The 15,937-nt window shown below is 39.1% G+C and overlaps 1 protein-coding gene across 1 annotated transcript; it reads right to left on the bottom strand.

Moving 5' to 3' along the window:
• Window positions 1–5,800: 5,800 nt before the first annotated feature.
• Window positions 5,801–9,798, bottom strand: LOC111237362 (prostaglandin E2 receptor EP4 subtype-like). The gene is made up of 2 exons (XM_022766438.1): window positions 8,758–9,798; window positions 5,801–7,286 (listed from the first exon to the last, which is right to left on the bottom strand). The coding sequence occupies exons 1-2, from the start codon at window positions 9,535–9,537 to the stop codon at window positions 6,708–6,710; spliced, it is 1,359 nt and encodes a 452-aa protein (XP_022622159.1). The 5' UTR covers window positions 9,538–9,798; the 3' UTR covers window positions 5,801–6,707.
• Window positions 9,799–15,937: the final 6,139 nt, after the last annotated feature.

Raw genomic sequence — 15,937 nt, 5'->3', positions numbered from 1 at the left:
TCCAGATGATCTCTGTAGCTTTTAATGGGCTGAACAATGACTCGAAATATTGTTGAAAATACAATATGACCAAGTGCAATATCCAAATAGTAGGAGCTGCAATTATTTAAGGAAGGTAAAATGTGTCACAACATGCCATTATAAATAAAGCACTGTGGTGCTACAGAAAAGCTCCAGTCCACAAATCATGTTCTGCGTGATCTCCCATATTCTCCAATTACAAAAAAATTACCATTGCCACAAAAAACACAACTCATCACAATCTCAATATTTGTCAGTATAAATGCAATACAATTTTTTGTTGCATATTGTTCAGCCCTAATTTGGGGTTTAAATTTCTCATTCAGGATTATTCGTAAAATTTAGATTTAATTTACATAAAGCGTACAAATAAAGAAGGAAAACAAAAACTCCCATCACACTGTAATTATCCTGTAGACAAACAGGTGACAGGCTGCACATCAATGAAGAAACACAATCAAAGATTTATGTCAAAGCCGTTTGCTTCTGTATTACATTAGATTAATTCATATTACAGAACTGAAAATCCTCCAGGATTTAGTTATATACAAAAATCCAAATCAAGACAAGGTGTCTGTGTGTATAATATGTATTTGTGAAACAGGTTGTTGCTTAAAAAGAGCTCACATGCTCAACAAATAGTCAAGGAGTGAATAAACATAAATCAAATGTGACAGTTTGCTTTGTTTCCTGCATTTGTCTTTACTTGGTAACTATTTGAGTCTCGAGGTTCTCTTGTAGTTATACAGTATGTTTTCTAGAAATCAACTTGCAAGGTAATTTATCAAGATTTCTCCGAGATTGAACCACAGTTGTTACCATTATTATGTGTAAGCGATTAAGTAACAACAGTGAGAGTCTACAGCTGTGGTGGTAGCTCTGTGAGGCCCAGGTATTCAAGTTGAAACCAACACTTTCAGTCATATGGTGGTGCTACAGGAAAGGTCATCTGCTGGGGACCATCTGTGTCTGAACAAAATTTAGTGGCAGTCCCTCCAATATAATCACCAGAGCCATGCTGATAGCACTTTTCAGAGCAAGGAAAGCATTCAAGTGAAAATGAAAGTTACTGTGACATTCTGTGTCGCCCATTACAGGAAATGCTAATACAAAATGCAGCTCTTCAGGCCAAGACAAATACATACACAATGGAGTAGATGCACGCGTGCTGCATATTGCACAAGTTTGCAAATCAGAGCCAATTTTGAGCAAAGGCTTATTTGTTGTCTTTAGAATAATAAGCAATAAAATTGAATCTAGAGAATAAATTTGAACATGCACAATGTTGGAGAAGAAATAGTAAAATAACATTATTAAAACAGTCTGGGTTTTGCTACTAGCAGCTACTTCACACTGAAAGTTGAAGCTGAAGTAGGGAGGAAAACCACAAGCTTGAACTTCTCCATTGAATCATTATGCAGGGATAAGTCATTAGTGTGAAGGTAAGCTGCAGTAGCACCAGAGTTTTTATGTGCTCTTAAAGCCAATTATTGTGGTGGACAACATTCAAGTTTGTGGGAAATGAGATTAAAATAAATAGATAAATAAATAGTTGAGTCATTTTCAAAATCATTCCTCAAGCAATTGGTGCTCCTCAGTTTTGCAGGGCAGTGTAAATATAGAAAATAATTAAGTTTCTATAAAAGGGCCACTGGAAGTCCCAAGATAATCCATGTTCTGGGTGAATAATTCCAAAAACTGTATCTGAATATACACAACATACTGTATTTCTGTGGTTAGTTAGCACCACAAAAAGTTAGCACTGCAGTAAAGCAAACTGGACAAACTGGAAATGTGTAGAAAAGCAGCTGACAAGGTTTCTGCATGATAATTAAACCAAGCTTTACCCTTAATTAAAGTAGGTCTAAATGGCAGAGACAAAGAGTACAAATCTCTACAAATTGTTCTAGATTAAAGACAAATATAAAACAAAAAAACATGATTACATAAGTCACACCCTTACCTGTGACACACCCAAATCATTGCTGGTGCAGTTGTTTTTGGAAGTTGCATAATAAAGTAAATGGAGGTCACCTGTGTATAATCAGGGTGTGCCAAGTGATTTTAGTGTCAATACACATGTATCTGGATGGTCCAACTGCAAGTCAGTCAGTCAGTCAAACCTTCTCCATCTACTTTACAGCTGCTTGTATGTATGGCCACAGAACATACACCATTATCAGTTCCTAATGTTAGTTCCTAATAAATCCTCTTAACATTTTATCTCACAATATCAGGTCTATCCTCTGTCCTGGCTTGTTCTAACTCATCAGAGGAGTTATTTCATGTTTGAAATATCTCATCAGCTTTTGGATAGATGTCCATGAAATTTGGGAGAGAGGTAATCTGATGTTTACTTCAGCACCACCAGGAGGTTGGCATTGCTTTTAATGAAATATCCTGCCAACTACTAGATGGATTCCCATGAACTCTGGTACAGAAAGAGTGACAGCATGACTTTGGTGCATTTTTTCACTTATTTTATGAAATAACATCTATTTGATGGATTGACGCAAAATTTAGTACAGGCATTCAGGGTTCCCAGACGATGAATCCTACTGACTTTGGTGATGCTTCACTATTCCTCTAGTGCCACCATGAGGCCCACATGTGGTTTTGATGGAAATAAATAATAAATATATTGTTGTAAAATGTGAAAAGTGATTAATGTCCTCCAGAGGATAAATTGTATTATCACTTTGAAGATCCTCTATCTGTCCATCTAGTTCCATCACCAGGTCAAAATGGCCAATTTGTCCAATTCTATGGTTTATAACTTAAAGGGGCTATTTGTAAGTTTTCTCTTCCCTGGGGCAGGTAGTGGTGATTGTGGCTAGACGAGAGCTTCAGCCATGGTTGTGTTTACAAGACAAGAGGTTACAATTCACCCCCTGAGGGCAGATTGGAGGCTACCTTGAATCGCTGTCGGACGTGACAAGACGTGCTGGGGCTAGCTGGTTAGCATGCTAACTTCAGTGGAAGAAAAGATGTGACAGAGTTAAGATTGGTGTAGCTTCCCTCTGCTGGACACAGCTCTTGGTGAGTAAAAGAATGAAGGTTGATGCAGAACTCATGACGTTTCTTCCAGACTGGTAACTAAGCAGCTGTTAATGTGAGTGTTGGCTATATAGCAGTAGCAAAAACTTAGGAATAGCTCCTTTAAATACCTGCAAAACTAATGACAATCCCAACATCTGTAATTTGTGTTTTGTGCTACCTAGCAAATGCTAGCGGGCTAACATGTTAAAGTTAGATGGTGAACATGTATACCTGCATGACATCAGCATTTTAAGAAGTTTAGTGAGCCAGAAATTAGGATGTTATAGTAATTAAATCTTATCTATTAAATGTTTGTGCTGTCTGTTATTCTTTTGTTGAGATTTCTATTCACTGTTGTCACCTCAAGTCTAGCTGCCTTAGCACAAATACTGTAACCAATCTAATATTGATCATTTCCTGAATTTCCCTTTTTTTTCTTTTTTTTATTCCATTGCCGTGCTAAAAGTCACTGTTCTTTTTGAGTGGCACCTTCTAATACCCTATTGTTTCCACAGGCTTCTCATGACAGGAATTTAAATGTCTAAAACAGCCTGTCTCATATACTTTAGTATATTACTGGCGTTAGCAGATGAGTTGGGGAAAGAGGGGACAAGTTTCCAGGAAGAATAATTTTTCTATTTGCCCTCCGTTAAAATCCTATCACAACTGTTTTGTCAATCACTATTTCCTGCCTCCGGAGAGACTCTACAGCTTTAACAGATTTCTCAGTCTGTGGTCAGGCGCTCTTTAATGGCTTTTTGTTTCTCGGAGGGAGGTTTTAGCTGCTCTGGGAAGGCTCTGGACACTGGCCACACTGGACCAGGAAATCGTCAGGGGTGAAGAAATGATCTTTCTGCAGGTGAGTGGTGACATGCCATCTGAACTGGCTATTGGTTAGAAATGTTTTTGCCATCAGCACTGTTGTAGAAACAGACGAAAGGGATGAAAGTTGACCTGTGTTTTCTCAGCAGGCGTGGCGCTGCCAGTGACATGCTGGCAAAGAAAATATGATTATAGAGCATTTATTTAAAAACGGGCTTGAATTTCAATAAGATCTGTTTCTTTGGATCCACGTTTAAATTAATTAAACACTAAATTCAATTAATCAGTGTTTTCATGACAACATCTGCAGCATTTCTTTGCACATTATTCTCCAGTAGGTTTTTTTGTGTTTGATCCATAAAGATCGAACTGCCATCCATTAACCTCGAGAGATCAGTATTGAATTCATTTTCCATCTTCAAAGTCGCTCTATGGAGCACTGATCGATAATTCTTTTTCAGCAGATTCAGAGGCAGCTGCTAGCAGATGCCTCATTCAGGTCCAATTGATTTTCCTAACCAAAGTCTAATTTCTGTGCAGATGTACAGTGCATTCAGAAAGTATTTAGACCCCTTGACTTTTTTCACATTTTGTTGAGTTGGAGTCAAAGCGTTTCGATTCATTTTTTCCCTCAATAATCTACATTCAATGCCCTATAATGGAAAGCGAAAACAAAATTTTTGGTTTTTTTTGCAAACTTATTGAAAAGGAAAAACTGAAATATCACATTGACATAAGTATTCAGACCTTTTACTCAGTGCTTAGCTGAAACACCTTTGTGAAGAAGTCTTCTTGGTACGATGCGACAAAAAGTCACTGCACCTGGATATGGGGATTTTCTGTCATTCTTCTCTGCTGATCCTGTCAAGCTCTGTCGGGCTGGATGGGGACCGTCAGTGGGCAGCCATTTTCAGGTCTTTCCAGAGATGTTCCATTGGGTTCAAGTCAGGGCATGCATTGCACGCCAGGACATTCACAGAGTTGTCCCTGAGCCACTCCTGCATTGTCTTGGCTTTGTACTTAGGGTCATTGACCTGTTGGAAGGTGGAACCTTCCAGTCTGAGGTGCTGTGCGCTCTGGAACAGGTTCTCATGGTTGATGAGGGGAAAATGAATTGAAATTATTTTAGCATAAGGCTGCAAAATAACAAAATACAAAAAAAGTGAAAGGGTCTGAATACTTTATGAATGCACTGTATGTAGGGCTTCAACTAAGGATTATTTTGTTGGATTAATTGGTTAACTGTTTTGTCTATCAGTGTCAGGATTTAGTGACAAACGTGCATTACCATTGTCCTCAAATTCCTTGTTTTGTCCAACCAACAGTCCGAGACCAAAAGATATTCAGTTTACAGTGATAAAAAGCAACACGTCCTCACATTTAAGAGGCTGAAACTGGTGAATTTAAGTCATTTTTGCCTCAAAAACGACTTAAATATTTACTCAACTATCAAAATAGTTGCAGATTCATTTTCTGTCCTCTGAGTGATTAATAAAACTAATTGTTTCAGCTCTAAATATATGCCTGATAATTCACTTCTACTTTACAGCACATTGTACTTTTCACCACCATATTTAGCTCAATACCATACTCCAACACAGAGTTTGCAATACACTCATCACTTTTATACTAAACCTTGTGATTAACTTTTTCTTAAAAAAAAAAAAAATAGTGACGAAAATTCTTAATTTATGTGAATATTTGGCAACTTTTATTTTCGTTAATTGATGTTTTTGGTACAACATTAGTTTGTTCACAAGAGAGTCAACATTTTGTGATAAATTTGATGTTGATGTTGCTACAAAAAAAAAACACAAAAAAACTCAATATTGAAATCTGAACATGATTCAATATTTATAATCACTCTTGATAGAAACAATAGCATTAGTGTTGGGGTCAACCAGGAAATCCATTTCAAGAAAAGGCAAAACCCAAAAAGAAGATCGATTCAATTTCCATTCCCTGTCTTAACTCCCCAATAAAGGCTGATTAGATGATAGCCATTGCACTTTACATCAAGGTAAAATAAGATGAAGTTGGATTAATCCCCATAAAGTAAATGGGCTGAACTAAGTAAATTAAGAATTTTATATGAACACATTACTTAAAGGAGGCTTCCTAAGGTCCTCCAGTGTCTGAGCTATGAAAAAGCCCCAGTTATAGCTGCCTTTTGTTACGAGTACAGGGGATGGTACAATTGTAGCTTTGGTGTTCGAGCTGCTCTGTCAACCAGTAAGACTAAATTGTTTGCAAATGTTTCTATGTACCCAAAAAAAAAACTATGACCATATTCATCTTGTACCAATTTAAAATGAAACTATCTGGACCTTCTCACAGAGAAGACAATAACGTATAATTTCATACTTAGAATAAATTAACATCATGGAACACTGTTCACATTTTAACGTCGATTCTTTACAGTCATTGTGCAGGTTGTCAAAATGCTACAAAACAAACAGCATTAACAGCCTCGCAGTGGTTTCAGGATTCAGAAAGTGCAACAAAAGAGCTCCTCTACAATGTCACATTGTTCTCTGTGGTTTCGTTGATACAGCTGTTGTGACTGTGCTGAAGTGTATTTAGTGACCTGGTGTTTGTGGTGCGCTATCACTGAGGAGTAATACATTGATAATGGGTGTTAAAATCAGTAATACATCTGTCAAATGTTATTTTATGATATCTACAGATTGATTGATCTGGATTATTAAGTCTTGAGAAGCTTTTCCTTTATTGTCACGTCTCTGCAGTGCTCTCATTAGTTCATGTCTTCTGTCCTGAGCCAGTCCTCTTACAGCATTGAATGCTTGTTAGGCTCACGCTGACAGTTATATGCATTTCTCCTGTATGTTTGCAGTCTCGTCTGTGAAGGTCACATGTAGAGCCGGGTCCTTGGGGCACATTGGAAGCTCTGCCAGTGGCCCGCCCAGCAGTGTGTCCTCTAAATCACTCTGTGAAAGTCCCCTGTGAGGCCCCTCAACCTCCTGGGGGCCCTGTAATGTCTGTGTAGTTGTTGGACTGGAGCCGGCCTGTGCCCCTGCTTTAAATGACCCCAGCCTCCCTGTGCTTTCCTCAGACGGGTACAGGAAGGTCTGCGAGGTGCTCACCATTTCCCGCAGCTCTCGTGACACCAGTGACGGAGAATCCCGGGAGACGATGGAAGAGGAGAGGTGGCCGTCGGCACAGCGGAACTGGCCACCGTCCCTTCGCCCCCGCCCGCCCATCTTGCAGAACAGACACTTGATTTTCTCCATTAGCTTGAGGACCACTGTCTTTCTGAGCAGGATGTAGATCCAAGGGTCTAAGATGGGGTTGACGGAGGCCATGCGGATGGCCAGCAGGTCTTTATTCAGTCCGAAAGGCTCTTCTGTCTGGTTTCTGTACAGCTGGTTCACAAAGATCCTCAACTGACAGCACAGGAGAGAAACAATGGATACATTTAGGAACTTAATGAGCCTCCACAAATGTCTGGTTGTCACTTAAAGGAACATGGAATAACATTTCAAAGGCAGAAACAATTTGAGCAAGCCCAAACCTGCCTGCACTTCATTTTCAGAGAGAAAAATATTTATTTGTTCTACATATTCCTACGAAGTTGGCATGAAAAGGCCAAATCTAAATAGACATTTGGCCTGATGTAACTTCTGTGCAACCATGGCAGATGGCAAGAGGCCAAAAAAAACAAGAGTTCTCACTGTCATTCATCATATTGGCCATTGGATTTCCCCAGAAACTCATAATCATCATTTGACAGCAAGAGGCACAAAAGCCTTGATGTTTAACTAACATTAAGTATAAGTTGACATTTTGCTGGCTGTAATCATTCCTCCTCTTCATACTGGCCATTAAGAGATGCCTGTCTCCTGTATGAAAAGACTTTGTTTTTTTTGTGCAAAAATGATTCCAAAGTTTATCTGAAGTGAATATGAAGCTTTAACAGTCAGACTTCAACAACATTAAGTGCTTATCTTCCAAAGTTAATCTCTTTAGTGCAGAATTCCTTCTTCGTGCTGATCTTCAGTGGAGGGACAGTAACACAAAGAGGGTATTTTGCACTAAAAAACAGGAAGGTTGGATGTTACTCATTTGTTTTGTCACACTGTATTTATGCACAGAACTGGGACTGTGCATTTTGTGCCTCATCTCTTCCACTGGAGCCATGTTGGGCAGGGAGCTTTGATCAGGAGGAATGAGCACAGCCAGCAAAAATAGCTGCAAACTGACATACAGACACCTGACTGTAGTTTTAAGACAGAACCAGTGTGAATCTATCTTATCTATCACTGACTTTGTCCCAGATACTGGAAATCCTGCACTGCCAGATCTCACAGGATCCACTGAGCCTTCGCGCCTGTTCAGGCTGAACTGAAGTCTAGTGATGAAAGCGCAAAGTGTCTCGGAGATGTTTGCAAACATACGAGAGTTTACTCTGAACTACTTTTGGCCACATCATTTCCTATTATGATATAATCAAAACCATGTATCCGCACTGTCTGTGTGAGCATCTGAAACTACAGGGAGCATGAACCCTGATGTTCACACCTCAGAAATGTGTTACAGACCACAAAGGAACACAAAGTTCAGGTTGCACATCCGTAGGCCTATTATTAACCACCTCCAGCCACTTTGTTTATTATTTAATTCATCAGATTAATGTTATTTTGGTGTTTTTCTGTTATAAAGACGCACAATCTTTTTATATGAATTTTGAGTGGGTTCCGTTTCATAGTTTTTGCATGAGTTTTGTTTATTCTAATGCATTTTATTTCTCACAGTGACTTTTTTTTTATTGAAATTAGTGACTTCCCAACGCCCAAACAATCTTTTGCGCACACCGAGGGTGTAAAATGCAACTTGCTCAGTTTTTCCAGCACTTACCACTAAAGGTATGGAGCAGATGAGAACCACAGCGGAGGTGGCTATAAGCAGGATCACCATCTGGATCTCTGCTCCAGCTAATCGCCCGAAATTCCGTCTGCGCCGGAGCTCCGCGATGCGCCGCTGGTCTGTGCCCAAAGACGTGCGGCGGATGAACCTCTTGTGCATCAGGATTAGTGCCCCACACACCATCACGTTGCATATCACAGTGGCCAGCACGATGACTGAGTTCACACCTGCGTACATCAAGTTAAAAGCGGCGACTGATGTGTGGTTGTCCTGCCAGTCTATGAAACACCACGTCCCCGGGTTCTGCAGCTTCACCTGGCCGAGCCCCAGGCTGGGCAGCGCGCAAAACACGATGTTGGAAATGTAAATGGCCAAAAGAGTGAGCGCAGCGAGTCTCTGGTTGACGTACTCGTTATAGAAATATGCATGGTTTATTGCCAAGTATCTCTCCACTGACATTGCAAACACAATGCTGAGCTGGACCAAGAAGAAGAAGAGCAGGATGAAGCCGGAGTACTGGCACAGTGGCTCGCCTCCCGGCCAGGAGCCCTTCATGTAGGTGGCGATGGTGACGGGGCTGGCCAGCAGGGTGCCCAGGAGGTCTGTCACAGCGAGGCCACACACAAGTGTGTAAAAAGTCGTCTCCTTTTGTTCCTTGCGTGATATTCGCAGGACCACGATGGCGATGACATTTCCCACCACCCCGAAAATGAACATTATCGCTGGGATGGTGAGCGGTTGAAATCTCCCCGTTGCCGCCGTGGTGTTCATGCCTGCCGGGACGCCTTTCACTGTTTGACACTAAGCACTGACTCTCCTCTCACTTCCGAAGTAGTGACACTTTCCATTAACGCGTATTCCCCAAGTTCTCTAATAGTAAGCAAATCCATTGTCTCCGAATGTCTCTTTTACGCACAGAAGTAAAATTCCACATTGCGCCCAAGTTCATGAAAACAGGAGGAATCCACAGGAGATCTGTCCCGCTGTGGGTTTGATGTTAAGAGACTGCAAGCTGCATCTCACGTTATCACACTCTCTACTGACAGGGAAGTTTCTTCTGGGGCCACTAACGTCAGCTCCTCCTCTGCATTTCGCTCAGCCAGTGAGTTGTTCGCGCAGAACAGCCGTCAGAGAGACACAGCATTCTTGTTCGGAAGGGGTGGGGGGGTTTACAGTCCCAGTTTCAGTTCTTTATCGCTGAATTTCCCATACCTGCTCTGAAGCTCCGCGACATGACTTTATTATCATCAGCACAGTCACAACAGTCGACCGGTTTGAGCAAGAGCAGTGCATTTATCAAGAAGTCTGCATGTGCACCATGCAAAACCTATGGATGGAAAGTAATTAAGTATATGTACTCCAGTACTTAAGCACAATTTTGAGGTGCTCTACTTGAGCATTTATTTACACATACATTTTTTGTAACTTTATATTTCTACTCCACTACATCTCAGAGGAAAATATAGCCTACTTTTTTTATTAAGCTCGATGTATTTAACAGCCAATTACTATTACTTCCCTAATTGAGATATTTCATATGACCACTTTTTAAATTATGATGCATTTGTTCCCTGCAAAATTCTTTTTATTATCAAGTCATTTGAACCCTTTTTTTCTCAAAACATGTCTAATAAGAATTTTCTAGTTTTCAATTCAATTCAACACCTTTGCAGCAACACACACACTGTCAGATTTTTCCACTTGTTTTAAGAATGTTTTTTGGAACCAGTTGTAGCCAGGGTTGACTTTATGAGACCGTGTCTTTTGCACTGTGTAGGACTGAACTGCTCAACAGGAGGACAGTAGCTCCACCTCAAGCAGTAACTAGAGTAAAACGCAGCTTACACATCGATGCATCCGACAAATCAGCGACACAAATGAGATGCTTGTGTGATGAGTTGCCCAGTGATTCTTCTGCTCTGAAATAAGAAAACACGAGTATTTATTATTATGAGGATTTGTCAAATCTCATGCAATCGTATAACATGTGAGATGTTTCATAGTGCTGGAATGTAAAAATTGAGTTTTCCTATTTACTTCAACTCCACTTGATCTATTTTCCACATATTACGGAAATTGTGGAAGAAGTATTCAGATGGTTTACATGAGTAAAAAAAAAGCCATACCACAAATTTCTGCAAAGTCTTGCATTTAAAAACCTTACTTTAGTAAAGTCACAGAAGTACTGTATATCAGCAAAATGTAAAAGTAAAAGTGGTCACTATGCAGTCAAAATGGTGTGACATAATCATATGTTATACTGGTGCACTATTTTTGCGGATACATTAACATGTAAGTAAGTCATTTTACTCCTTTTTTTTATAAAATGTTGGGTGGTTTTATTTACTATATGATATATTCAGCATAGATTTTTAAAATCTCCATCTGCAAAGTAACAACTGTTCCTGTCAGATAAATATGGGGCTGTAATAAGTACAATATTTTCCTCTGTAATATAGTAATACAGTGGAGTAGAAGTATAAAGTAGCATAAAATTGAAAAAATAAAGCTTTTGTACTTTTTCTTAAACCTCCAACCAGTTGATAAATTAAAGCAATGACTGGTAACCTCTTACTGCGTTGTGTCAGTTTCGGGACTCCACAGCCATAGCTCATTTTGGGCGCTTCATATCGGGTTAGGGTAGTGTAATCTATAACAGTGCACCATATTTTATGAGCTCATAAAGTTTGTATGTAAAATACTGATCTGCAAAGTACTATCAAATAATTGTGCAGTAAAAAGTACAGTATTTGTTGCTGAAATAAAGTGGAGAAGAAATGTAAAGATGCATAAAATAGAGAACCAACTACAACTTTAAAAGAGGCAGTCTGCATACTTTTGCTTTAGATACTTTGTTAATAGTATATTTACTGAAGTAAGATTTTAAATGCAGGACTTCTACTAATTTCTACTTTGCATCATCGCTCATCATAGCAATACATTTCTCATGTAACTGTTAACTTACTGAGAAAAAAGATATGAGATTGAGTCACAGGGTCAGAATAATGAAAGGTGTGATCCTTGTAGTAGATAGTGACGATGAAGTTCTTTCAAGCAACCGACTGTATGACTGCAAATGCAAAGCATCACAGTGGATGCATATGACTTCAAAAAAAAAAAGTCATGTGTCCATTATTGATTTATTTTCAGTGTAGTTCATCACGGTCATTAAAGTGAGAACATGCCCATGCATCATCCACATGTACTTGTGGTGGTAATGCCACGTTGTAACCACAGTTTCCGGGTTGTTGATATTCCACTGAGTCATTTCAACACGTTGTAAAGCTGCAGAGCAAAACCTCTCTCTATAAAAACCTAATAGTGTTTTTTTTTTTTGTCGGTGATTTAAGAAACTAATTTAAGATCTGTTAAAATGTTTTTTTTTATTCTAAGTGTAAAAAACACAACTTTAAAACATGAACATTTTGTCATCATCAGTGCAGGTCTGACGTGGTTTTTAAGTTGTTGTTTTTTTTCATTCATTCTGTTTTACTTGGCAATTGGACTGTGATCACCAACAACAGCTGCAGCAGATAAATATCTAAATGTTTGTTAGGACGCAAGTCAACATGGAAGATGACAGTGCGTTCAGTGAATCAAACAGAGTGACTAACAACTCTATTCTGTTATGTAGGGTCTGTAAACAAGATGTTTTAGTACAGGATGTTAGTGTTTGTGCACTATTATAAAGTGGTGGAGTGCTCTGCGGTACTTGTTGCAAACGTGTCATCTGCTCAACGAAAGCACAGAGGAAACCTTCAGAGAGGTATCACTTCCTGTGACCCCGGGGTGAAGTTTCCCCACTCACATCGAAAAAGACAACATACCTCATAGATAGCTCTGAAAAGTCACAGGGTTTATTTTTTTTACCCCCATGCATTTTTTTTTTTACTTTAGTATGTATGGATTGTGGGCATGCACACACATGTGTAAGAAACTTGGCATCACATGACCAAGGTGGCCTGTGTCCCAAACCTTCTTTTTGTATAAACAACAACTATTACAGCGACCAAAGGCTGTTTCGATGTAGCCGGCATGTGAGTGTTGTGTTAAGATCGACTTACATTTGAAGATATACTTTAAGTCAGTTTTTTTTTTTTTTTACCATACATTCATCACACTTTATATTGCCTGACAAGGAATCTTGCTAATGCTGTTCCAGAGTTTAAGTTGTATTCAAGTACGAACGGATTTCAGGCCATATTAAAAAAGACTTCGTCTCATTCCCATGGAACATGTACTTGAATCAAGCCTGTACATGGTTATGACTCTATGCAGTATTTTTTTTTATCATGTTTTTCCTTATTCACACGTCTATTTTTAGAGCCTCACTGCTGCTTAATAATGGCAGTTTCTTGGGTTGTGCATGTTTTGCCTTCAGGGCAGCAGCTACTTCACAAAATGACTGACCAACTAGTTTGTGCAGTCTGATTTACACTTGATGTGGTTTTGGCACAACGATAAGAGTGGCAGCACAACATTTAACTGTTGAGACATGATGACCGGCAACAGAGCGTAATTGTAGACACCCAAGAGTGCCAAACCAAAATGCAAATCAAGAAGAGTGAGTGATGTAATCTCAGGGACATGTCTGCTGTGGCTCTCTCACAAATTAGTCAAATATTTGAGTTGGTGTAAAATCTTTACATGCTGTGGGCATGCAGGTAAAGGCTACACTTATGGGTTGTTAGAATAAGGCTCATCTCATCTGTCTCATCTGTAAAATTGAGGAGAGCTGCAGATTCAGGTGATGATTCTCTGTGGGTTCATCACACCTTCCACATTCTTTTCATTCTGTCATTTGATGCATTATTATTCCAAAAATATCAATTATAGACACTTTATAAATCAAATCTTTCCTGCACGACCACTTGGTGTTGAGTATGAGCTGTTGATATTTTCAGAATATCTTGCTGGTGGATGCAGCAATATACAATTAGATGGCCACACCTGTAATCAAAATAAAATATGGGAGAAGAAAAATAAGGTAATCAGGCGCCATATCCTGAGAGGAAGGAAGTGTGCTCCAACCAGTCAGGCTGTTTGACAGAACACAAAACAATACAGGTTTGTTTACGGTACGCTACACAGCACCTGCAGATTTATAACCTCTGTAAATTACGAATATTCACTGGAGCAAATGAGAGACACAATATGGGTTATTTATGTTTCAAGATGAGTGTACGGTACGCGACCATATATAACTCTGCACAGCTTGTTTGCCTTTCCTGCCTATTATGAACAAAATAGTTTCAAGAAAACTAAACCCAGTCTTAAAAATCAAAGCCATATGAGTCACTATCTGGTCCATTTCCTTTAACTGGACATCACAGATTCTTAGTATATCACTGGTGGTGCATTCCTATTTCATGATACATTTTTCTCTGTTCCCAGAAATGATTGATGCTCTCTGCAGAGACCTGAAGACCTCGATCTGTCGGGATGACGAGTGTAAGATATTTTCAAGAAAAGTATATAGATTTAATGACATTTTGTGCAGAAATTCAGGAATTGTATTTATCAAACCTCTATTAAGAACGCTCAAACCAGCCAGCTTAGGAGTAAAAAAGCTCTTTGCTGAAAGTAAGGAGCGGGACACATTTGTCAAGCAATTTTTTCCTACTTACAATGAAATGGAGCAGCTCTCAAATGATCACATGATTATTATGAAGTTGTAGGCGATTTGCAGTTGTTCCAGCTGCTTGCCTCTCCCCTACTCTCTGTGCTCACATTTTAATACGGCCGAATTCCCTGTAAAGCTGTTCTCATTTACATGTTTTTCTGTTTCTGTTGACAGACAACAGAACATGTTGCGGCTACAGGCGACTGTCTTCTACAGAAAGAAGCAAAAGTATGTGTAGAAAAGGATTTGTTGCTAGGTCCTTTAAAAAAAAAAAAAAAAAAAGTTGTTAAAGGGTCTGAAAATTTTCTTGTAAAAAAGCAGAATTAAGTGCAGAATGCACATGTGCAGACAATGAAGATGTTTTATTCTAGTTGTTTGGACCCCTGATTAATGAAAAAAAGTCATGATTGTTTCTAATATTCACATCAATTAAATTAATGCCACGTGTTGTAATGTGCAGCATAGTACAGGAACGTAGCTGAGCTATTAACTGCAAAAATTCTGTTCAATTTGAAAGACAATGAGTAACAAAACAAAATATTCTACATAAATGTTTCAGGAAATAGTTTTAAGTTTTAATGACATGTTTTAATTTTAAAAATGAAATAAAAAAATTATTAAAAATGACCATAGTTTTATACCATAGTGCTGCAGTTTTATACATACCAGTGCTGGTCCAAACTGGAGCCACATTGAATTTCTAGGACTGACACCTGCATATAAAATTGCATGGAGGTCTGTGTAGAACAATAAAAAAACTATTTTAATATCGGTAATACCTTACCAATCTCATAGGCTGCAGCTGACAAACCTGACCAAAAAGGCATGGGTGCCTATATGTACAGAAGAAATGCTGATTCTGCAAGAGTTCTGATACACTGATAAGAAGACTTGTCCCAGCCTGGGAAAACCAGAGAAATTTTTGAGCTCCCAAGGGAGGTATAAGCACTGAGCCTACCACCCACCCACCATCCCTTTCCCAATTTCAAACCCTCAGATTCCCTGGTAGTTCAGTCTTCCACTGGGATCTAATAAAAACACCCTTCATCATAAAGGTTTATTGGCTGCTGAAGTGCTCCTTAACTTTGTGAGGCATCACTTCCCTGATTTCCCTGAGTAACTTTTTGAACAGATTTGGGATTAAAGAAAAAATCAATTATCAGCCTATGTTTGCCCATGTGTGTGTAGAAATACTCTCTGTATTTGAGTGTGGATCTGCCAGTATCACATTCTCAGTTTCTCGCCTACAAGTGCAGATCTGTATTTTGTTGTTTATTTTACTGTTGCGGTTACTGACTGTGCATGTTTTGCTCTCACACTGTGTTCAGTGCCAGCAGTTTCAGAGCCTTATTAAAGTTTAAAGATACTCTTTGTTCTAAATAAGGGAACAGATCACTGAAAGGCAAGTCCTGATTTGTCCGTACTCCCTTGTCAATTTCTACATTCCTTCAATCAAATTCAATAATATTAGTGACACTGAAGAATGAGACTTCACAATACTGAAACTGCCAATAAAGCCAGAGGAGGCCAGCTGTTTATATGGCTGTG

The sequence above is a fragment of the Seriola dumerili genome, unplaced genomic scaffold (genome assembly GCF_002260705.1).
Source record: "Seriola dumerili isolate Sdu_G_001 unplaced genomic scaffold, Sdu_1.0 BDQW01000853.1, whole genome shotgun sequence".
Taxonomy (NCBI): domain Eukaryota; kingdom Metazoa; phylum Chordata; class Actinopteri; order Carangiformes; family Carangidae; genus Seriola; species Seriola dumerili.
Note: the sequence above shows the minus strand (reverse complement) of the source record. Positions and strands in the feature narration are given on the sequence as shown.